A 20,199-nucleotide genomic window follows, 5' to 3' on the forward strand; every position below is an offset into this window, starting at 1 on the left:
GGGAAGCGGCGGTGCTTCCAACGGGCCCGTTTTGTTCCGTTTCTCCCGGAAGGAGAACCAGGACCGGGCCGGCCGGGCCCGAAATCTCCGTACCGTTCTGTACGGGTTTAACCAGCTCGACCCCGCGCTTCGCGATCAGCCCGTGAGGCGGCTCCGGGCTCAAACCCTTCCGGGCTGCCCCGCTGCCGCCCCCGGAGCTCACGGGGCTCCTTGAACCGAACCGGCCCCGTTAACCGGCCCCGCGGCCTCGTAATTCCCGCCCGGCGGAAGAAGCGGCGCTCAGGAGGCGCTCTAGGCAGCGAGGCGGCGCGCACTCTATGGCCGCGCGGGGCCGCTCTGGTCCTCGGGGCGGCGCGCACTCTATGGCCGCGCGGGGCCGCTCTGGGCGTTGGGGCGGAGCGCGCTCTATGACCGTGCGGGGCCGCTCGCTCAGTGCGGTGCGGCCGCGGGTCCGGTGGGAGCGGAGATGGAGAAACCGCGGAGGGCGGTGGTGGTGACGGGTACGGGCGGCGGCACCGAGACGGGGGGTGGGCGGGGGGCGGCCGGGTGGGCTCCGCTTCCCTTATCGCAACGGGGGGGGGCGGTGGGAGCTGCGGGATTGGGGAGGGGGCGGTGAGGGTCCTGGTGGGATCACGGGGATGGGGGGGGGTGACGGGGCTGCGTGGGGCACGAGGCGGTGCTGAGGTCGTACCGGGAGCTGCCATGGGGGGGGGCGGTGCTGGGGGCTGCAGCGGGGACTGACGCCGCTTCGCTTTGGGGAAGGTTGGGGGGCTGCGGCGGCACCGAGCGGGGGTCGGTGCGTTGGGACGCCGTGCCGCCTCCGTCCTGTGCCGCTGACACCGCTTGGTGTCCCCAGGGCAGCAGCCCCACGGCGTGTCCCACAGCCCTTCGGTTACGAGGTTCCCAGGACCCCGCAGCACTTTTGTTCCCCATCTCCTGCTCCGGGGGGGCTGGGGGGGGGGTCTCTGCTTCAAACATTCAAAGCTTGTCTTGCTGGATCTGCACTGATGGCGCATGGTCACGCCGATTCCCATTGCAGTCCCATCGAGGTCTGCACGGTGGGCTCACTGCTGTGTGCCTGGCTGGGCCCTGTGCTGGGTTCGGTGCTACCCATCAAGTTGCTCATCTGCTGCGAAAGGGATCGATCTGGGGGTCGGATGAGTGAGAGGGGCGGCTCGGCTGGGTTCAGAACGGGAGGATTTGGTTACGTTGGGGTTGATGCTGGTTCGGCTTGGAGGCTCAGGTTGATACAGATCCCATTGAGCCCATGCTGTACAAAGCCCCGGTGCTGTAACCTCAGCCCTCACCTTCTGCTGGCAGCACATGGGAGGTTTCCATTAGTGTGTCATGTAATATTTGTGGTCCTTCCCTGGATGAAATGCCTGCCTGCTGATTGCATTAGGCTCAGGGGGTAGCTCTGACATCTTCAATGAAAGCATATTGATCCCACGCTCAGATAAATGCCCAACCTTTGTGTGCTTGCTCAGGGAAAGACGTTGCGGGTTACTAGTTAACTCTGAGTTACTCATTAGGAAATGCAGATCTGGGGAGTTAAAGTGTTTTTATAGCGCTGTGGTAACCTTTGGTGCTCGGTGCAGGTGGGTCAGCAGTGGTTTGTTTGGTTCCTCTTAAGGCAGAAGGGATCTTGGTGAGGGTGTGAGCAGAGAAATACTGGAGGCAGGACTTGTCTGTGTTTGGGGCTGTTACAATGAGGGTTGGAAGATGCAATCACGATCCCTGTTTGTGCCATCACTCCATAGCTAACAAGTAGGGGCTGGGTGTTACAAGCAGCAGGTTTGCTTTCAAAGCACATAAACCCAAGTGCAGCTGTTGAAGTCCAAGCTGCAGGGCTCAGCTGCTCACCAGGAGCATTTCTTCTATTGCAGGGTTTGGTCCCTTTGGAGAGCACGCCGTCAACGCCAGTTGGATTGCAGTGCAGGTAATGCTGTAATGCCATCCTTGGAGCACCCATCGGAGCAGCACCATGCCCTGCATCCCCTGCATCCCCTGCATCCCCTGCATCCCCTGCATCCCCTGCACCCCCTGCATCCCCTGCACCCCCTGCACCCCCTGCACCCCCTGCACCCCCTGCACCCCCTGCATCCCCTGCATCCCCTGCATCCCCTGCATGCATTCCAGCTGTGGCTCTAAGTCTGCTGTATCCACTGAGGTCGGCTCGCCCCATGCGCAGGCACTCAGCTGGGTGATGTTCTGTTCAGCTCTCTGAAGGCAATCCCTTTGCTGGTAGAACTTAGTGAGGTTGGGTTCATATAGCAAAGGTGAAGAAGGAATCCCCAGGCTGACTCCTTGCGTTTCAGAGGAGTTAAATGGTGCACGGAGCCCGCGGTCTTTCTCCACCACTTAGCAGAGGGAATTCCAAATAAATAAAGCAAAAGGAATTTGTATGTTTTTCTCTCAGCTGCAGCCTGGCTCTGGGTGAGCAGGTTGACCTTTAATCCCTCTCATCTGTAATGGGGCTCAGCATGTAGGGCTGTGGTCGGAGTGCTGACGGAGTGGCATTGCTTGAGCAGATCAGACTGCGCTGTGATGGGGCACAAAGGAGCCAAGCTCTGTTAAAACCAGAGCTGAGGGTGCTCTGTGATGTGCTGTAATGCTTTGGCTTGGACAGTGCCATCATATTCTCCCAGTTCTTCTTTATTTGTTGCTCCTGGACGTGGTTAATGACGAAGCCGTTGGGGATTCGGGGTGTCTTTTAGTACAGCAACCTGGGAAGCTGAATCTGCTTTTCTCCCCAGCACTTCTCTCTTCCCTTCAGAGCTCGGGGATTAATACCTGCTTTAGAATGCTTTTCAATTAAACCACGAGCTCTCATCAATTACAGCCAGCTGATGTCCAGATGTCCGGTGTGCTGACTGGTGAGGGGAGAGGAAACCTTTGGCTCCGAGAACTGAATGCACCCGAGTTGGGTTTGCTCAGCCAAGCCTGGGGAGGAATGCAGGCTGCATTACTGCGTGGTACCAAAGGGCAGCCATGAGGCCACTTGGTTTGGTTTGTTCTTCCTCATGTAATGTCAGCTCTTGTTTCCAAGCTGGTTTTCTGCTAGAGGAGCAGATGCCTGGAAGAGCATCGTGTCTATGGGGCAGGATGAGAGGAGCATCGTGTCTATGGGGCAGGATGAGAGGAGCATCGTGTCTATGGGGCAGGATGAGAGGAGCATTGTGTCTATGGGGCAGGATGAGAGGAGCATTGTGTCTATGGGGCAGGATGAGAGGAGCATTGTGTCTATGGGGCAGGATGAGAGGAGCATCGTGTCTATGGGGCAGGATGAGAGGAGCATCGTGTCTATGGGGCAGGATGAGAGGAGCATCGTGTCTATGGGGCAGGATGAGAGGCAGGTGTTGTGCTGCCCTAACAGGGCTAAACCTAACGTGTGATGTGTGTAACGAGGGGCAGCCTCTTGCTGAAGCAATCGAGTGCATCTCCAGCTCACGTTGAGTGCTCAGGGATGCTTTGGGAAGATCAAACCGCACCAAGGCCCACCTCCCTGCGGTCCCATCCTGCAGCCAGGAGCACAATGTGCCCAGATCCCCCCCCCCCTCGCCCCGTCTCAGCCCGAGAGGCCCAGACAAAAAGGAACAGCATGGCTTTGAGCACACCGAGGTGGGCTTTGTGCGGCTCAGACGGGGCCCTCATGGAGCAGCGTGGACACAAAGGCGTCTGAGTTGCTGAGCCCCAGACGGTGTGATCTGCATTTTAATAGAAGAAAAATCAATTAAACAATCTTCTTAAATCCTTTCTAGCTCCCGGGGCTGAGCTGGTTCTGCTTTATTGCATCCTTTATGATCCCCGTATCGCAAGGATAAGATTCCTTGCTTTTCTTCCCTGGGTTCTGTTGCAGAGCACAGATGTGCTGCCTTTTCCTGCACTGAATCCATGCAGTTCTGTCAGTTCATGGCAGCAAACACTGGGGTCAGATCAATGCTTGGAGACCCGTGTGCTCGAGAGGCAGATCCCTTCTCAGAGCTCACAGTACCAGCTCCATGCTTCACACCTGCACCGCGCCGTGCTTTCATCTCCTTAACGTTTGCTTGGAGGCTTCTCTGCAGCTGCAGCTCAGCAGGAAGTGGTGTGGGATTCAGTGCCAGCACAGCCCAGGTGTGTCCTGTCCCACCATCCCCATCCCAGCATCCCCGTCCCATCCCAGAGCAGCACGTCTGGCTGCGCTGGGGCCCAGCGGAGAGGTCAGGGAGCAGCACAATGGCTGTCAGGGTGTCTAGACAGACCTGATAGGGATATTAAGGGCTCACAAAGGAGCCCATTGTCTGGGGGTCAGGGAATGGGTCAGACGCCTTGGTTTTTCTGTGTTTGTCAGGTATACAAGGCAGTGGATAATGAGTTGTCTGGGGGCCAGAGTACATCTTTATTAGTGGGCTGTGTGTCAGGGCTGTGTGCAGTGCAGGGCTCTGTGCTTTAAGAGCTCGGTGGAGGAGTTTGATGATGAGTCCCTACAATTAACTCTTCCTAAAGAACCTGCCTTGTGCCCAGTGCTCTTAACTTGTAAACAAGAGACTTGGTTGAGGTGCTGGCTAAAGCAGCCAGCCTTTGGAAGGTGGATTTGTGTGCAGATGTGATGACACTTAGCATCGCTGGGTGCCACAAGGCAGTTGGTGCAGGGAACCTTCACAGCTCACCTGCCCTCAGAGCAGGAGGAGCTGCTGCTGCTCTCATGCAGGTAACAGGTAACATGCATGTGCTGCTCTCACTGCTGCTTCCTCTGCTTCTCCCAAGAACTGAACAGGATTCCACTGCTGAAAGCAGTGAAGCCAACCTCCTGCACGCAGCAGTGCATGCTCTGCCCTACCTGTATCTGACCCCCTTGCTTTGATCCTTTCTTTCCACGTGTTCTTAGGAGCTGGAGAAGCTCGGGCTGCGAGATGGAGTGGACCTGCACGTCTATGAAGTCCCAGTGGAATATCAGACAGTGCAGAGACTCATCCCTGCACTGTGGAAAAAGCACAGCCCACAGGTGGGTTAGTGCAGGGAGGAGAAGAGATGGAGCCAACACGCATCCAGGGAGCAACCGTGCTGTGCTTTGAGTTGCATTCAGTGTTGAGTCCTCCACTGCATCCCACCTGGATTTGCAGCATTTTGTGGCTCAGAGTGCAGTGCTGCAGTTAATGGGAGCTCGGCTACATGGGCAGCTCCGCTATATGGGCAGCTCCACTCTGTGCCACAGTTGGGCCATAATTAATTAGAGCTGAGGTTGGGGGAGGGGAGAAGATTAAACAAGAATCATGTTGTGCTGTTGGTTGTTATGGTGGCTGGTTGTGTGACAGCCATGCAGGAATTGAGGCGGAGGTTCTGCTGGTGCTTACTGGGAGCTGTGGGCTGTTGGCTGTCCATCATTGATGTAACGTGTTTCTTTTCTCTCGTAGTTGGTGGTGCATGTAGGTGTGTCGGGTATGGCCACCACTGTCACTCTGGAGAAGTGTGGCCATAATGTGGGTTATAAAGGCTTAGACAACTGCCGTTTCTGCCCAGGCTCTCAGTGCTGCGTCGAAGGCGGCCCAGAATGCATCGATTCCATCATTGACATGGACGTGGTTTGCAGGAGGGTCTCAGCACTGGGGCTGGATGTCACCGTCACCATCTCTAAGGATGCTGGCAGGTATGGGGTGAAGTGGTCCACAGGAAGCAAGGCACGTGCTGCATTGCACACTTGTCCCTGCATTGCACGCTTGTCCCTGCATTGCACGCTTGTCCCTGCATTGCACGCTGTCCCTGCATTGCACGCTTGTCCCTGCATTGCACGCTTGTCCCTGCACTGCACGCTTGTCCCTGCATTGCACGCTGTCCCTGCACTGCACGCTTGTCCCTGCACTGCACGCTTGTCCCTGCATTGCACGCTGTCCCTGCATTGCACGCTGTCCCTGCACTACACGCTTGTCCCTGCACTGCACGCTTGTCCCTGCATTGCACGCTGTCCCTGCAGTGCATACTGTCTCTGCATTGCATGCTCACTCTGTGCTCAGCTGACCTTCCCCCCTGGCAATGCTCTGCTCTGTGGTCACACACCGGTGATGGGAAGGCACACATTCTTTGTGTTTTTGTCCTACATTTGGGTGCTGTGAGCGTGCCGCTGCTTCAGCTTGACTACTCTCCTTGCACTTTTTATTGCAGGATGTTGATGCAATGCCAAGCGATAACACGGTTTGCTGTGTGCTGCAGTTTGCACGCTTTATTTGTCCCATGTTGTTACATCAGCCCTGTTTTCTATGTTCCAGGTACCTGTGTGACTTCACTTACTACACTTCCTTATACCAGAGCTGCGGGAGGTCGGCTTTTGTTCATGTGCCTCCATTGGGAAAGCCGTACAGCGCAGAGCAGCTGGGCCGGGCACTGCAGGCCATCATTGAGGAAATGCTCGACGTTTTGGAGCATTCCGAAGCCAAAATCAATTGTCAACACGAACATTGAAAGCAGGCAGGAGCTGTCCTGGTATTGCACTTCCTAAACCTTCCCCCCCCCACTCACACCTTGTATGGGGAGGGAGATTCTGAGACGTACAGCACGAGAATTGGAGCCTTGAAAAAACAAAAACCTCACTTCCAAGAATTGACTTTTTCTTTTTCCCCCTCTCTTTCCCTGTTATATATTTTTTTTGCATATTTCAATGAAGATTTTTCCCTTCTCCGACACAACAACTGCAGCTGCTCGTTCCTGGAGCCTGCATTGCCCTGCTTTACCCACAGCTCATCCGTTGGCCGAATGATGGCTGCTGAGCGGTCCCACACTGCTCAGGTGTGGGATTGGGTGCAGGGAATCGCTAACCCCATCTTTAAGGACTGCCTTGTTGAGGTGGAAGGTTTCGCTTTCCTTCTGTCTGCCTTTTGTTTCTCCTCGCTGGCCCAAATGAAGAGGTCGTCACGTGAAAGAGTCACTGAAATGAGTTGGAATGGGGTGAGTTTGGTGGAAGAAAGCCACAAAAGCGAGCGCTTGTTGGGGGCGAGGAGCCTCAGAAACTGCTTTGGAACTGAAAAAGGTTACGGTTGCTGCCTTCTACCCCCCCCACACCCTTCACTGGGGCCTGGCTGATGTGGCTGCAGGTGGGAGGGCTGTGCGTTGGGTTGCAGATCAGATCACTGGGGTTGCAGATCTGAGCTCACACCGAATCCTTCCATCCTCAGCATTGGCTCAGAGCTGCCTTCCCAGCCCTGACCTGTGTGCAGCACGTCGTCCCATGTGTGTGCACAGCACATTTTGCTCACTGCTGAGGAGCTTTGCTAAAGGCCACTTTCTCCACCGGAGATCTTTATCACAATCTCTTGGCTGTTATTTTTAAGTCGAAGGTTGAGTAATTTATAACTTCCTTCGCCGTGAACTTTTGTTCTCGTTAAAGGTTGGCTGGAGAGTAATGTTTAACTTCAGTACCCATTGCCGGTGCGATGCGCTGCCGCGTGGCTGCCAAGGAGTGCTGCCAAAGGGCATCTCAGAGCCAGCTGTTGGCTGTTTGTATATAGAAACACATACAGGATGATCCTTGTGGGAGGTTTTAGAGCTCCGTTCCTCCTGTTCTCCCAACCACACACGGTTCTGCTGCACTCGGAGCTGCTGGCCATGAGGATGGGCATCCCGCCGTCGGATCCCACAGCGGAAGCATTGGGTGCAGAGAACCATAGAATGGGTTGGAAGGGAGCTCAAGGATTATGAAGCTCCAACCTGCTGCATGCAGGGCTGCCAGCCTCCACATTGAATACCAGCCCAGGCTGCCCCATCCAACCTGGCCTTGGGTGCATGGAGGGAATGCTTTCCTGCCCGAGTTTGCCTTGCAAGCAAAGTCTCTCCTTGGCACTGGGGGCACCATGCAGTGCCTGGCAGGTCACGGGCAGGCTTTCAGATTTGTAACTTATTCTATTTAATATTTAGATGAAGTATTGGTGGCTCCAGACGGCTCCCAAATAGTCGAGCTCTTATCTCCGTGTAGCTCCGCTGTGCCTGGGAGGAGCTGTTGGTGTGTGGTAGCTGCTGAGCAATGAGAGGTGCTGCCTTGGGCCTTTGTGGCAGAGCTCCCTTGCAGGCGGTCCCTTAGCAAAAGTAATTTATTCTCTAACCTTTTGGCTTTACTTCCTTTGTGTTAATTAGCCCTCAGGGCGGTAGCGGTGTTTCGGATAGCAGAACCCTTTTAAAGATGAGTTTGTTTAATGGGACCTCATTTAAACACTTTTGTTGTTGTTAAAGGGATGAGATGAGCTGATTCTGAGCGCTCCTTTGCTGTAGGTATCAGTGGGTGATCCCTGGGGGTCTCTGCAGCTCGGGGTGTGCTTCAGAAGCAATGCAGGGCAGCACACGATGCTGAGCAGCTGCTTTATCTCCCAGGTGCCAGCCAATAGGATTTGCTGCTTTGCCCCTATGGAGACACACTGCTGGGCTGCAAATGCATTCTGAGCGAGCGTGGACCGTTCAGGTTTCGTGTCCACGATGGTGCCTGCAGCTGGTGATGTTTCAAAGCGGAGTTTCGGGGTCGTGTGGCTGCGGAGTCGGTTGTGGAGGTGCACTGAGAAGTGGGGGGAGGGCGTCTTGTGTGGGAGAGAGATTGAGGGGGGGTTCCCCTGTGGGCTCTGGTGCCACGTGTTGAGGTGCTGGAGGTGTGGAGCGGGGCTGGCTGTGGTGCTGGGGGGGTTTGTTGGTGTCAGGGTGATGGTTTTGGTTATTGAATGATGCGGAGGGTGTTGAGGAGCTCCAGGTACCCGAGAACTCCTTCATCCTTAGGGGGGGGGGCTGTGATGTGGGGAGGTGTTGTTCCCTTTGGGTTTAACGCCTTCATCTGTTGTCCAAAACAGCAATAAAAGGAAATCATCCCATGAGCTTCACAGCTCCTTTAACCTGCGGGATGCTTGGTGGTGCGGCTGAAGGCACAACCCAAAGCTGCTGGCATCTGTGGGTCACCACCGTGTCAAAGCCCAGGGATGGCAGAAGCAGTTCTTGCTGATTTGGAGCGCAGCAGCAGCGGGGAGGGACAGAAGCATTGGAGGGATGGTGGGAGGTGTTGTGTGGTTGTGGTGTGGGGCTGAGGGTGAAGGCTGAGAGCTGTGAGAAGAGCTCAGAGCGGATTCAAACCGGGTGCCGTCTCTATGCTGGAGCAGAAAGGGGGGTCTGCAGGGAGGGGATGTGCTTTCCTTCGTGTTTACTGACCTCAGCAGCCTGCTCAGGTGTAGCATTCAGAGTGCAGGCAATGCTGAACCTTCCAGTGCCTCAGTCCTCCAGCACAGGGTGCTGTGCTGTCATAGTGTCCATTGGTTCCGAGTTGGGATGCTTGAAGTCGGTGGCAGCAGCAGCCCCAGTGCTTTGTGGTTTAAGTGCACTTAGAGGTTGTGTTTCGTGCCTGGTTTTGGTGTCTGATGTGACCCCAGTGTTCTGATGAACCTCCACCCAAGCTGGGGATGCTGTCAGTTCACTGAGTGAGCAGAAACCCGAGAGCTGCTCCGTCCCATCTGCTATAAGGCAAAGTAGAGAAGCAAATACTTAGATAGGAACTAACGATAGGAGATGAATCTGTGCGCTGCCCTTAAATACAACCCCGTGCTACTTAACGACACGTTCAGGTTCTAGATTGCACCAGCTTCTTACATTGCAAATGTTTACTTTGATGAACAGGGAGTGCCTTGTCCTGCGCTGGGCTCTGGGAAGCAGAGCGGAGTGTTGGGGGCTGAGGGGCCCTTTGGGGTGAGCTCATTCACCCCATGCTTTCCAGGAGCCACACCGCATTGAGCTCTGGGGGTTCCCTGGAACACATTGGGATGTGACAGAGGGAAAGGGGGGTATGGGGGTGTTTCTCATTGCTTGGGGAGGGCAAACCCTTTGGTGAGGTGCTGGGCATCCCAGTGCTGCTCTGCCCCCCATCCTCATGTTGTTGTGCCAACATCACTGTGGTCTGAATGGAGCCCTCCAGTGTTGCCCATCTGTGCTCGTAGAACCCCTGGAGCTACAGCTCTGGATCTGTGGGGGCTTCTATTCTTTGCAGTGTGTTCTTGCAGTGCCTTGTAACCCCTGACAGTCTGTGTGCCACAAAGGGCTGTGTCACAAAGGGCCGCTCGCTTTCCCTCCGCTCGCTGTCGTTCCCCTGGACTTTGTAACTGAGAACTTAAACCCGTGTTTCAAAGTAAATAAAGAGTTTAACTCTGCCTCGTGCTGTTCTTGGATGGCTTTTGGATTTCTGCAGGTGATTCTGGGGCTTCCTCCCTGAGCAGCAGCACCGCTCGTTCTTATGAGCCTGTGATTTGGGGGAGCAAAAGCAGCCCAATGCTTCGTCTTTCTGAGCCCAGATTGGATCCATTGCACTCCTGGCTCCAGCTGGCAGTGGTGAAACATTGCGATGGGTGATGCTATGGGGCTGCATAAACCCATGAGGAGGGGCACTGATGGCCAATGCTGCCTCTGAATGGGGTTTGTGGCAGGAGGGGATCAGGGAGGGAATCCTGCTGGCCTTGGGGAGTCTGCCTGCTCCATATCACACGGCTCAGCCTGGGAATGCAGTGCCAGGAGCTCACGTGCCTGCTGTGCTGATGCAATGCTGGGGCTGCAGCTGGCTCACGAGGTGTCGGTGATGTCATGCAGTGTGTGTTGCAATCCGAGCTCTCTGCACGGAGAGGTGGGAGCTGCTGCTGTTGGGCCCCACGTGCCCTGCATGCATCCCTCAGCTGCGGCTTTGGGCGATGCTGGAGGGTCTCATTGCAGAGCAGCTCCAGGCAAACCCTTCCTGCAGCATCACCTCTCTGGAAGCCGCTCTGTTCCTCCATCCTCCTGGCTTGGGACGTTGGCCAGCTGGTGCCTTTCCCCCACCTCAGCCATGAAACCAGCAGCATTGGGGACCCCCCCAGGACCCCAACACCCCCAGGGCTGTTAGTGGGTCCATCCCTGCACCCCACAGTGGTTTTGGGGATGCAGAGTGGCAAATCTCAAAGCACTTCTCATTGCCCAGAGCCCGCCCTGGGGTGAGCTTGTGGTGGGGGGCTGATGGCCACCTCCCTCTGTTCTCCTTTTGGCTGCTCCCACCTCTCTGCAATGAGCTCTTATTGGCCCCTGTTCGCTCTGTCCCCACAGTTCCCAGACACCACCAGAACTCCACAGCATTCCCATGGCAGCACTGTGCATGAGATCAAACTCTCACCCAGGAATGGCTTTGAGGAGCTCCATGCTGCCCTTCTCATGGGGCTGGGGACGTTCTGCTGCTGAGAGCACCACTGTCGGGCAGCGAATGACACCATCCAGGGTGAGATTTCCATTTTTGGCCATAGGCTTTGAGCAATTTCCTGTCTTGCACACACCAAGGGGTCTGGGGGTGGGCTGAGCCTGCAGCCGTGCGTGCCGTCAGGTCGGGAGCATTGCTTCCAAGTGGAGCAGAAGTCTCATTTTTGGTGAATGCTGTAAGCACGGAACAAAGGGAGAGCAGCCAGTCCCACTCCTGCTGCAGCAGCACGAGGCTGCCCACGCTCACCTGATCCGGCCCATCTATTTACAGACGGCCAAAGGTCGGGAGAGTTCTGTTGTGCACATTCACCATGACGGCACAGGACGCTGTGCCCATATCCATATGTCTGAGAAAGCAAAGCTTTGCACAGCAGTGCGGTGCTGTGGGCTCAGCTGTGTCAATTGGACCCCAAACAGCCGCTGTTACTGCAGCATGTTCCGTGCTCGGGGCACCGGGTTGGTGCCAGCAGGGGGTGGAGAAGTGGGTGCCCTCCTCGTGGTGCTGCAGCACTGCGGGCGCTGGTAGGGGAAGTGGTGCTGCCCGGCTTCTCCTTCCCCTTCCTCCTTGCTTTCTGCAGGCGGATGCGATGGGTTCCCATGGGCAGCCCCCCCTGTGTGCAGTGCCGGACCTCATCCTGCCCACAGGGAGGGCGCAAAGCTGACCGACACCTTCCCGTGCTCTGCAGTGCGTGCCCTGCAATGCTCCGCCTGCTGCTCCCACCCACAGCAAAGGCAGGAAATTCCTCTGTGCGACCTCGGACGGAGCGCGGTGCTGATGGAGGTGGTGGTGGTGGGGGGGGGATGCTCCGATCGTGCAGCCCAGTGAGGACACGCCGGGGAATTTCCCAACAGATCGTTCAGCATCCGCAAACGCTGCCCTGAAAGCACAGATTTTATTGCCGGGTTGTCAAATTTCCGGCTTCACCGCTGGCGCCTTTAGGAGGAAAACATCCGGCCGTGCAAAGGCTTTGATGCTCCACGCGACCCTCCGTGCATCACACGGGGAGGGGATCGCAGCCCACGCGGCACCCGCAGCTCCGAAGACGCAGCTCCAAAGTGCAACTGAAGGGGGACAGAACTCACTGTGGATGGGTGCTGCTGGGGTGGCCGATGGGATGGGACCTTTCCTGACCACCTGCACAACTCAGATCCTGCAGACATCCTGCTGGGAGCTGAGCTGCTCAGGGACAGCATGGCAGCCCCGTGCCTTCAGCATCTCCATGCTGCTCACCCCACAAAGCTGCTCCATGCCTGGCCCAGCTGCAGGGATGGGGATGTTAGAATGCAGAGCCCACTGGTGGCACATGGGGATGCTGAGCTGTGCATGGGATGCAGTGCTCGAGGAAAGTTGGCTCCAGCAGCAGTGCTGCCTCAGGAAGCAGCACAGAGGAACCAAAACTGTGGCAGGCAGAAGCTGTGGGTGGGGAAAGGGAGAGCAAAGGCAGCTGAGGGGTTCATTTTGTCCATCCTCCTATCCGTCCATCCTCCTATCCGTCCATCCACCCATCCCTCCATCCATCCATCCATCCATCCACCCATCCCTCCATCCATCCATCCATCCATCCACCCATCCCTCCATCCATCCATCCATCCATCCATCCATCCATCCATCCATCCATCCATCCATCCATCCATCCATCCATCCATCCATCCACCCATCCACCTATCCATCTATCCACCTATCCATTCCCCCCCCCCATCCCTCTGTCTGTCCCTCCATCCCTCCATCCACCCCCCCCCCCGAGCAGCACAGTGCAGTCACACCATGTCGCCCCCCCACATGACGCCACTCGTGCTGATGAGCCGATGCTTTCCCGTGGCCGTGGATGAAAATCTTGTTCTCCTTTCTTTGCCTCGGGCAAACGTCAAGAATCTGGGTGAAAAAGGCAGAAATAAAGCTTGTGCTCAGCTGCCGAGGTAAGCAGAAATCACAGGCTGGTTGGAATGCCACATTGCAGCTGAGCACCGTGCACTTGGCAGCATGGAATGCAGCTGGGTCACCTCGTGTGCCCCAACCGGAGATCACTGAACACCATCCCCACACGGGGCTCACATCCCTCCTGCCCACGGTGCGGGGCAGTGGGGCGGATGGTCCCACCGGCCCCATTGCCTGGTGCCCACCTCCAACCTCCACCTCCGGGCTGGGGGTGGCTGCTGGGCTCTGCCCTTCGTCGACCCTCCGGGTTTGTTTGGTCCATCTGGGAAACGCTGGGCTGGAGCGCAGCCGTGGGACGCTCCGTCTGTTTTCCTCCCCAATCTCTTCCCGTTGCCTTTCAGCTCCGAGTCGGCACCGTTGGACCGGAGCCACCCGCGCCCTGCACCGTCCCAGGAATGATGCAAACCCCGGGAGCGGTTACTTCAGTAAGAACCGGACCGGGGCAGCGACATGCGGCAAAACCGGGCTGCGGTGTCGTCAGCCGGATCCGCATTTGTGGAGGTGTCCCCTCTTCAATCTCGGCTCCGATCTGCTCCGCCCGCACATGTTGGCACGCGTCGCGCTTCCCGACGCCCGGGGTGGAGATGGAGAAGGGGGGGTGGTGGTGGAGAGGGACGCGATAAGGGGACGAGAAGGGGAAGGAGGATGGCGAGGCGTGTCGGTGGCACAAACAAAACGCATCCCGTCCCCTCGTGCCCACCGCCCGGCGCCACGTGCCGCCCACGAGACCTCCTCCCCCCCCCGCCGCCGTCCCTCGGTCCGTCTGCTCAGCATCTCCCCCCCCCCCCCAAACCCCGGAGGCACCGCGACGCGTCCTCCCGAAGCTCCGCTTTGTCCGTCGTTCCATCACGGCGCAGAGCCCGGCCGTGCCCCGCTGCAGCCGCAGTGTCATCCATCGGACCGGGGCTGGAGCGGTGGGAAGGAAGGGGGGGGGGGAGCGGAGGGCGGGCAAAGTCCCGCTTATATAAACCCGGGGCTGCTCCGCTCCATTCATTCTCCTCGCGGCATCGATAAGAGCCGCACGAGAGGCCTTTGCGCAAGAGGTTTTGCAACTCCCCCCCCCCCCCCAACCCCTCCTCCTCCGTCTGCGCGATGCTGCGGGACCTGGGGGCCGCCACCGTCACCTGCCTGCAGCTCCTGCTGCTGGCGGGGGGAGCGCAGCCACGGCCCCGCGCGTGGGACGAGGACGGGCAGCATCTGGAGGCCATCAAACACGGCATCCTGCGGCGGTTGGGTATGGCCGGACCCCCCCCGGTGCCGCACGCTCCGGACCCGGAGAGCATCAGCCGAGCGCGGCGGCTGTACGAGCAACGCGTGGCCGAACTGCGAGGGAACCGCAGCCGGGAATGGGAGGAGCGAGAAGGAGCGACGCGTTGGTACCGCCTGACCGCTATCCGTAAGTGGACGCTGCGCTCCCGTCGGGTCCCCAACTGTGTCCCCCAACCTTGACCCCCCCCCCAGCTTCTCAAACCACATCCCCCATCCGTGTCCCCAAACTGCATCCTGCGTGTCTTCAGCCCCAACCTGCATCCCACCGTCTTCTTGTGGCTCCCAGCTGTGTCCTACTGTGGTCCCCCAACCCACGTTCCCAAACCGGCTCCATCCTCCCTCATACCCAGCCTCCATCCTGCTGTGTCCCCACATTGTGTCCCCAAACTGCCCCCCAGCGCATCCCCCAGCCGTGTCTCAGCACACCCCGATCCTCACCCCATCGTGTCCCCACAACATGTCCCACCATGTCCCCGACCCACATCCTGCTGTGTCTCCCAACCGTGTCCCAACCCACACCCTGTCCCGACATGTGCTGGGACATGACCGGACATGAATCCATCCCCTTCCTCCCCTCCTCCTGCTCTGCTCTCCTCCCCCCATCATCACCTTCAGAGGAGGAGCTGCACTTTTCCACTTCAAAGCCCCGATCCCTGATAACAGCACAGCGGGGGGATGTGGGGAACTGGCCAGACTGGGGGCTGGGGGGCAGCTCTGCGTGGGATGGGGTTGGACCCCCCCTGGGTGCCGTTATCCCGTTAGAGGTGTGCAGTGCCCCGGTGGGGTGTGGGCAGGGAGGACACCCCGTTGTGCACTGTGGGGTCTGTGACATCTGCCATCCTCTCATCCCACAGTGCAGCGCCTGCCGGACCCCCTTCATGGCAAGCAGGACCCCCACAGGGGGCAGGAACCACCCAGAGGACACCGGGACCCCCATGGAGAGCAAGACCCCGATGGTGACCAGCACTCCCATGGGCAGCAAGACCCCAAAGGTCACCGGGACCCCCCCGGACACCGGGACCCCCCCGGTCCGTTCCGCTGCCTGCTGGTGGTGCCGCGCACGGCTGCTCTCCGCCAGCAGCTGCAGGTCCTGCGGGCACAGCTGCAGCTCCCCCTGCACCCCCAGCGCTCAGCTCAGCTCCAGGTCAGCATTTACACCACGGGGGGGTCCAGGGCGGCCCCACGGCTGCTGCACAGCCAGGACTTGGACCCCCACTCCCACCACGTGGACCTGACATCACCCATCCGGCAATGGGCCGCCGGGCACGGCACCGCGCTGCGCTTGGAACTGACCTTCAGCTCCAACATATCGGCTCCGTGGGACGGATCCGGAACCAGGAACGTGGTTCTGGAAGTGGAAATGAAGGACATGATGGGACGGGGGGCGAGGAGACGGCGGGGGCTGGAGGAGGAGTGTGGGAAGAGCGAAGGGAAGTGCTGCAGGAGGGCAATTAAAGTGTCCTTCCAGGAGATCGGGTGGGACGACTGGGTGCTGGCACCGCGCAGCTACGACATGCGCTTCTGCCAGGGCTCCTGCCCGCACAACTACCGTGCTGCCAGCATGCACGCACAGATCCAAGCTCGTGTGCATGCCCTGAGCCGTGCAGCCCCGGCGCCGTGCTGCGTGCCTGCTGCCTATGACCCCATGGTGCTGATGCACTACGATGCAGAGGGCAGGTTGGTCAGCTCTGTCTTTGAGGATATGTTGGTCACCCGCTGTCACTGCGCCTGAGGGCACTGATGGGGATCTGTTACCTCCACCTGTAGGGACCCGTCACCTTTGGGTATAGGGACCCCGTCACCTTTGGGTACAGGGACCCGTCACCTTTGGGTACAGGGACCCCATCGCCTTTGGGTACAGGGACCCGTCACCTTTGGGTACAGGGACCCCATCACCTTTGGGTACAGGGACCCGTCACCTTTGGGTACAGGGACCCGTCACCTTTGGGTATAGGGACCCCATCACCTTTGGGTACAGGGACCCATCACCTTTGGGTACAGGGAGCAGCGCTGCTGGGTGTAGGGATCTGTCAGCTCTGGGTATTGGGTTCCATCACCCCCACTGTAGGGTTCCATAAGTCTGGATGTAGGAACCCACCACCTCCAGATACAGGAACCCATCACCTTTGCAAATAGGGACTGGCACCTCTGTGAGCTAAGGGGTCCGTCACCTCCAGCTACAGGAACTCATCATCTCCAATCTATAGGGACCCTGATACTGCTGTGGGGACGCAGACCCCGCTGCCATCACTCCATGCTATAACTTATTCCCCTCTCCCCTTATTTAAAGCATTGATTCAACAGGAGGAACCCACCCCAACACCGGCTCCTCTCCTCACAAGCCTTTTTTATACACAGTCCTTTATTTATTGCTGGTTATTTATTGCACCGGATGGCTTTGTTGGGGTTCTTCTTTTTTTTTGGAGGGTATATTTATATATTTCTATAATTGTGATGTAAATAATAATAAATAATAATAATAAGGTGATGATGGGAGCTCAGTGCCAACAGCTCTGCCCCATGTGGCCACATCCCGTCCCCATCCATCACCCAGGGGTGAGTCATGCGTGGGCTGTGCTCCAGAAGCACTTTGCCCTCGCTGTGTCCTTGGGGCAGCCCTGACCTCACTGGGGATGTGGGGCTGTCATTTACTGGTACCCACAGCTGGGGGAGGTGAGATGGGGATGTGGGGCAGAGGGATGTGGATATGGGACATGGGGGGGGGGCATGGAGACATGGGACAGGGGGATGTGAGATATGGGGATGGGGGACATGGGAGCAGGGGGACAGGGACATGAGACAGGAGGACACGAGTTATGGGGATGGGGGGCAGGGGGACAGGGACATGAGACAGGAGGACATGAGTTATGGAGATGGGGGGCAGAAGGATGTGAGATATAGGATAGGGGGACATGAGATGTGGGGATATGTGATGGGGGGACATGAGGATGTGGGACGGGGGACATGGGGCAGGTGGACAGGGGGACATGAGATATGTGATGGGGGACAGGGGGACATGATACATGGGGATATGGGACATGGGGATGGGGGATGTGAGGATGTGTGACGGGGGCATGGGACATGAGAATGTGACATGAGAATATGGGAGATAGGGGATATGGGACAGGGATAGAGACATGAGATATTGATATATGGACACGGGGATGTGGGACATTGGGACATGGGGACTTGGAGGGGGTGGACATGGGGCAGTGGGACAGGTAGGAATGTGGGGACATTGAGATATGGACTGTGGGGATGTGGGGCAGGGGGAGATCCAGCCTGGGATTATGGGCTCTGGGGACCACAGCTCAATGGATGTGGGACATGGGGTCACCATGAGGGGACTGGGAAATAGGAACCTGCCTACACGGGGCCCATATTATCGGCACTTCTGCTCTGGGGACAGGACCCCACACAGCCCCTCTGGGGGTTCCGACAGACTGCAAGCCTTACGGGTCACCAACATTTAATGTCACCGCAGAGCATCACAAGGTGCAAGGCTGGGGTATGGGGTGTCTGGGATATGGGGTGTCCCTATGCCACCACCCACACGCATCCCAGAGGCGTCACCTCGCAGCCGTACAATGCCAGGAGCATCCAAAAACGCCACTTTTTAACCCCAAACTCTCGTGTTACGCAGCGAGCAGCGCTGGCAGCAGTTGGGGCCGTCAGTCCCGGTGTGCTCCGGAGACACGTATGGGGGCAGCCGTGTCCTATTGCCCCGTCCCTATATTTCGCAGTGCAAACCCCACAGCGAAGCGGCCGCTTCCGCTCTCAGCCCCGTGCAGGAAACGGCCGCGCAGCCCTTTTTTTTTTGCTCTCGTTGCAATAATAAAAGAGGAAAATCCCCTTTTGCGGTCCCGGAGCTGCTGAACCCCGCAGGGCGCTGCCCTTATGGGTCGGGGGTGACGTAGATGTCCTCTCCGGGGGTCCCGGTGTTGGCGTAGATGGGCTGCTCCCCTGCGTCGCTCTCCAGGAAATAGGGATGGTCCGGCAGTGCCTGGGGGCTGGGGGGGATGGGGGGGAAGGGGGGGTGTCAGTGGGGCAGTGCCCCATAGAGATGTGCAGGAATGGACTCCAGGGTGGATCAGTGGGGAGGAAAGGGCCACACAGGTGTGTGATCGCTGGGGTTAGTGGGATGGGGATGGGATGGGGATGGGATGGGGATGGGATGGGGATGGGATGGGGATGGGATGGGGATGGGATGGGGATGGGGATGGGGATGGGATGGGGATGGGGATGGGGATGGGATGGGGATGGGATGGGGATGGGGATGGGGATGGGATGGGGATGGGATGGGGATGGGGATGGGATGGGGATGGGGATGGGGATGGGATGGGGATAGGATGGGGATGGGGATGGGATGGGGATGCAATAGACTGGGATGAGATAGAGTAGGATGGGATGGGTGAGCTGAGATGGGCTGTGGAAGGACTGGGGATGGGATGGAGATGAGGATGAGCTGCAGTAGAGTGGGATGGATGGCTGATGTGGGATGGGATGAGGTGAGACGGGACACCGCCATGGCTTGATGCAGCCCATCAGGAGGGTCCCACGTACCCCTGCAGCCCCCCCCTCACCACAGACTCACCTGCACCCCTCCTGCTGCCACCCATGCACCCCGTCCTGCACTGTGGCTGCAATGGGGGCCGCGCAGGAGCCGATGAAGACGTTCTCATAGTCGGGTGCCAGGCATCCCCCCAGGGCGGCAGGGCGGCTCTCCGCTTCCCGGCTGACATAGCGGGGCTGCCCGTGGGCTGCAGGGGGCTCCTGCTTCCCCCACCCCGCAGCTCCTGCCGTCCTCCGGCACCGCCACACCAGCACCAGCAGCACCAGCAGCACCAGCACCGCTGCCACGCTGCTACCCACGGCCACGGCCACGGTCCCCACGCCGCCCCGACATTCCCGTGCGTGGAAATCGGAGGCGTTGACGATGCCGTGGGGAGCGGAGCAAAAGCACCCGGTGATGGAGCACGAGTCCAGCTCCTTGCCCACCACATCGCAGCGGCACGGCGACGGAGCGGGCTGCGAGGTGGTGGCCCCGACGCCGTGGGACAGCGGCAGCAGAAGCAGCAGCATCGCTATGGGGCGCCCCATGGCTCCGCCTGCGAAGGAACGGGGGGTCAGAGGAGCAAAGCCCGCAGCCCGTCCCTTCGCGGTGGGGGTCCCCACGGCTGCGTTTGCCCCCCGCCCAACCCCAGCGCCCCGACTCGCCTGCAGCCGTCTGTGAGCAGAAAGAGGAACGGGCGGTCCCTGCGGGTCCGTGTCACTGCGTGGGGCGTAACCGGGCCGGGGGGGGGTGTGGGGGGGTCACTGCTGTTGCTCATCCACTCGGAGACACTCCTTCCATCTGGGGTGTGCGGGCACCGCCGTGTCCTGTGCCGGGATCCTGGCGCTGTATGAGGGGTGGGGGCACGAGAGCGCGTGGGGTGGGCATGGTGGGCACAGCGAATGGGGGGGGCGCGGTGCAGGGGGGTGTCAGCCCCGGGGGTTGGGGCGGGGTGGGGGTTCCAGGTGGGTGCCAACCATCACCCCACGGTCTCGTGTGCCCCCATAGCGGAGTGAAGGGGGGAACCAGGAGCTGCGCCTGGGGGAGGTGTCACAGCGCGGGCCGGGCTGCGGGATGCAGCGACAGCGAGTCCAGCAACGGGGGCTGCGATGGGGGCTGCGATGGGGTCCCCACGTCGCGTCCCACCCGGCCGCCCCCAGCCTGTGATGGGATCAGCGATGGGGATCGAACACGGTGACAGAGAGGACAGAGCGGGACACATCGCAGCGCCGCC

The 20,199-nt window shown here is 58.8% G+C and overlaps 3 protein-coding genes across 4 annotated transcripts; 2 read left to right on the forward strand and 1 right to left on the reverse strand.

The window, feature by feature from the left end:
* The first annotated feature begins 377 nt into the window (after positions 1 to 377).
* On the forward strand, positions 378 to 10,142 carry PGPEP1 (pyroglutamyl-peptidase I). Of its 2 annotated transcripts, none has more exons than XM_072357304.1 (5): positions 378 to 500; positions 1,887 to 1,939; positions 4,871 to 4,987; positions 5,397 to 5,629; positions 6,246 to 10,142. In XM_072357304.1, exons 1-5 carry the CDS (start codon positions 467 to 469, stop codon positions 6,436 to 6,438), a joined length of 630 nt encoding a protein of 209 aa, XP_072213405.1. In that variant the 5' UTR covers positions 378 to 466; the 3' UTR covers positions 6,439 to 10,142. The 2 variants fall into 2 exon arrangements, with proteins under 2 accessions (XP_072213405.1, XP_072213404.1); XM_072357303.1 differs by having other exon boundaries at positions 379 to 500; positions 5,503 to 5,629.
* A 3,767-nt stretch (positions 10,143 to 13,909) lies between these two features.
* GDF15 (growth differentiation factor 15) lies at positions 13,910 to 16,312 on the forward strand. The gene is made up of 2 exons (XM_072357519.1): positions 13,910 to 14,540; positions 15,268 to 16,312. Exons 1-2 carry the CDS (start codon positions 14,237 to 14,239, stop codon positions 16,143 to 16,145), a joined length of 1,182 nt encoding a protein of 393 aa, XP_072213620.1. The 5' UTR covers positions 13,910 to 14,236; the 3' UTR covers positions 16,146 to 16,312.
* A 902-nt stretch (positions 16,313 to 17,214) lies between these two features.
* LRRC25 (leucine rich repeat containing 25) lies at positions 17,215 to 19,619 on the reverse strand. Its single transcript, XM_072357520.1, has 2 exons — positions 19,008 to 19,619; positions 17,215 to 18,423 (listed from the first exon to the last, which is right to left on the reverse strand). The coding sequence occupies exons 1-2, from the start codon at positions 19,511 to 19,513 to the stop codon at positions 18,309 to 18,311; spliced, it is 621 nt and encodes a 206-aa protein (XP_072213621.1). The 5' UTR covers positions 19,514 to 19,619; the 3' UTR covers positions 17,215 to 18,308.
* Positions 19,620 to 20,199: the final 580 nt, after the last annotated feature.

Source organism: Excalfactoria chinensis, chromosome 26 (genome assembly GCF_039878825.1).
Source record: "Excalfactoria chinensis isolate bCotChi1 chromosome 26, bCotChi1.hap2, whole genome shotgun sequence".
NCBI classification, from domain to species: Eukaryota; Metazoa; Chordata; class Aves; order Galliformes; family Phasianidae; genus Excalfactoria; species Excalfactoria chinensis.

Bases quoted from the DNA above. Each gene is read 5' to 3' on its own strand.
- PGPEP1 (XM_072357304.1), top strand. From the start codon at position 467: ATGGAGAAACCGCGGAGGGCGGTGGTGGTGACGG. The intron at 501-1,886 runs GTACGGGCGGCG...CTTCTATTGCAG, and splicing joins GAGGGCGGTGGTGGTGACGG to GGTTTGGTCCCTTTGGAGAG. The intron at 5,630-6,245 runs GTATGGGGTGAA...TCTATGTTCCAG, and splicing joins ATCTCTAAGGATGCTGGCAG to GTACCTGTGTGACTTCACTT.
- GDF15 (XM_072357519.1), top strand. From the start codon at position 14,237: ATGCTGCGGGACCTGGGGGCCGCCACCGTCACCTGCCTGCAGCTCCTG. The intron at 14,541-15,267 runs GTAAGTGGACGC...CTCATCCCACAG, and splicing joins GTACCGCCTGACCGCTATCC to TGCAGCGCCTGCCGGACCCC.
- LRRC25 (XM_072357520.1), bottom strand. From the start codon at position 19,513: ATGGGGCGCCCCATAGCGATGCTGCTGCTTCTGCTGCCGCTGTCCCAC. The intron at 18,424-19,007 runs GTGAGTCTGTGG...CATCCCCCCCAG, and splicing joins TGGCAGCAGGAGGGGTGCAG to CCCCCAGGCACTGCCGGACC.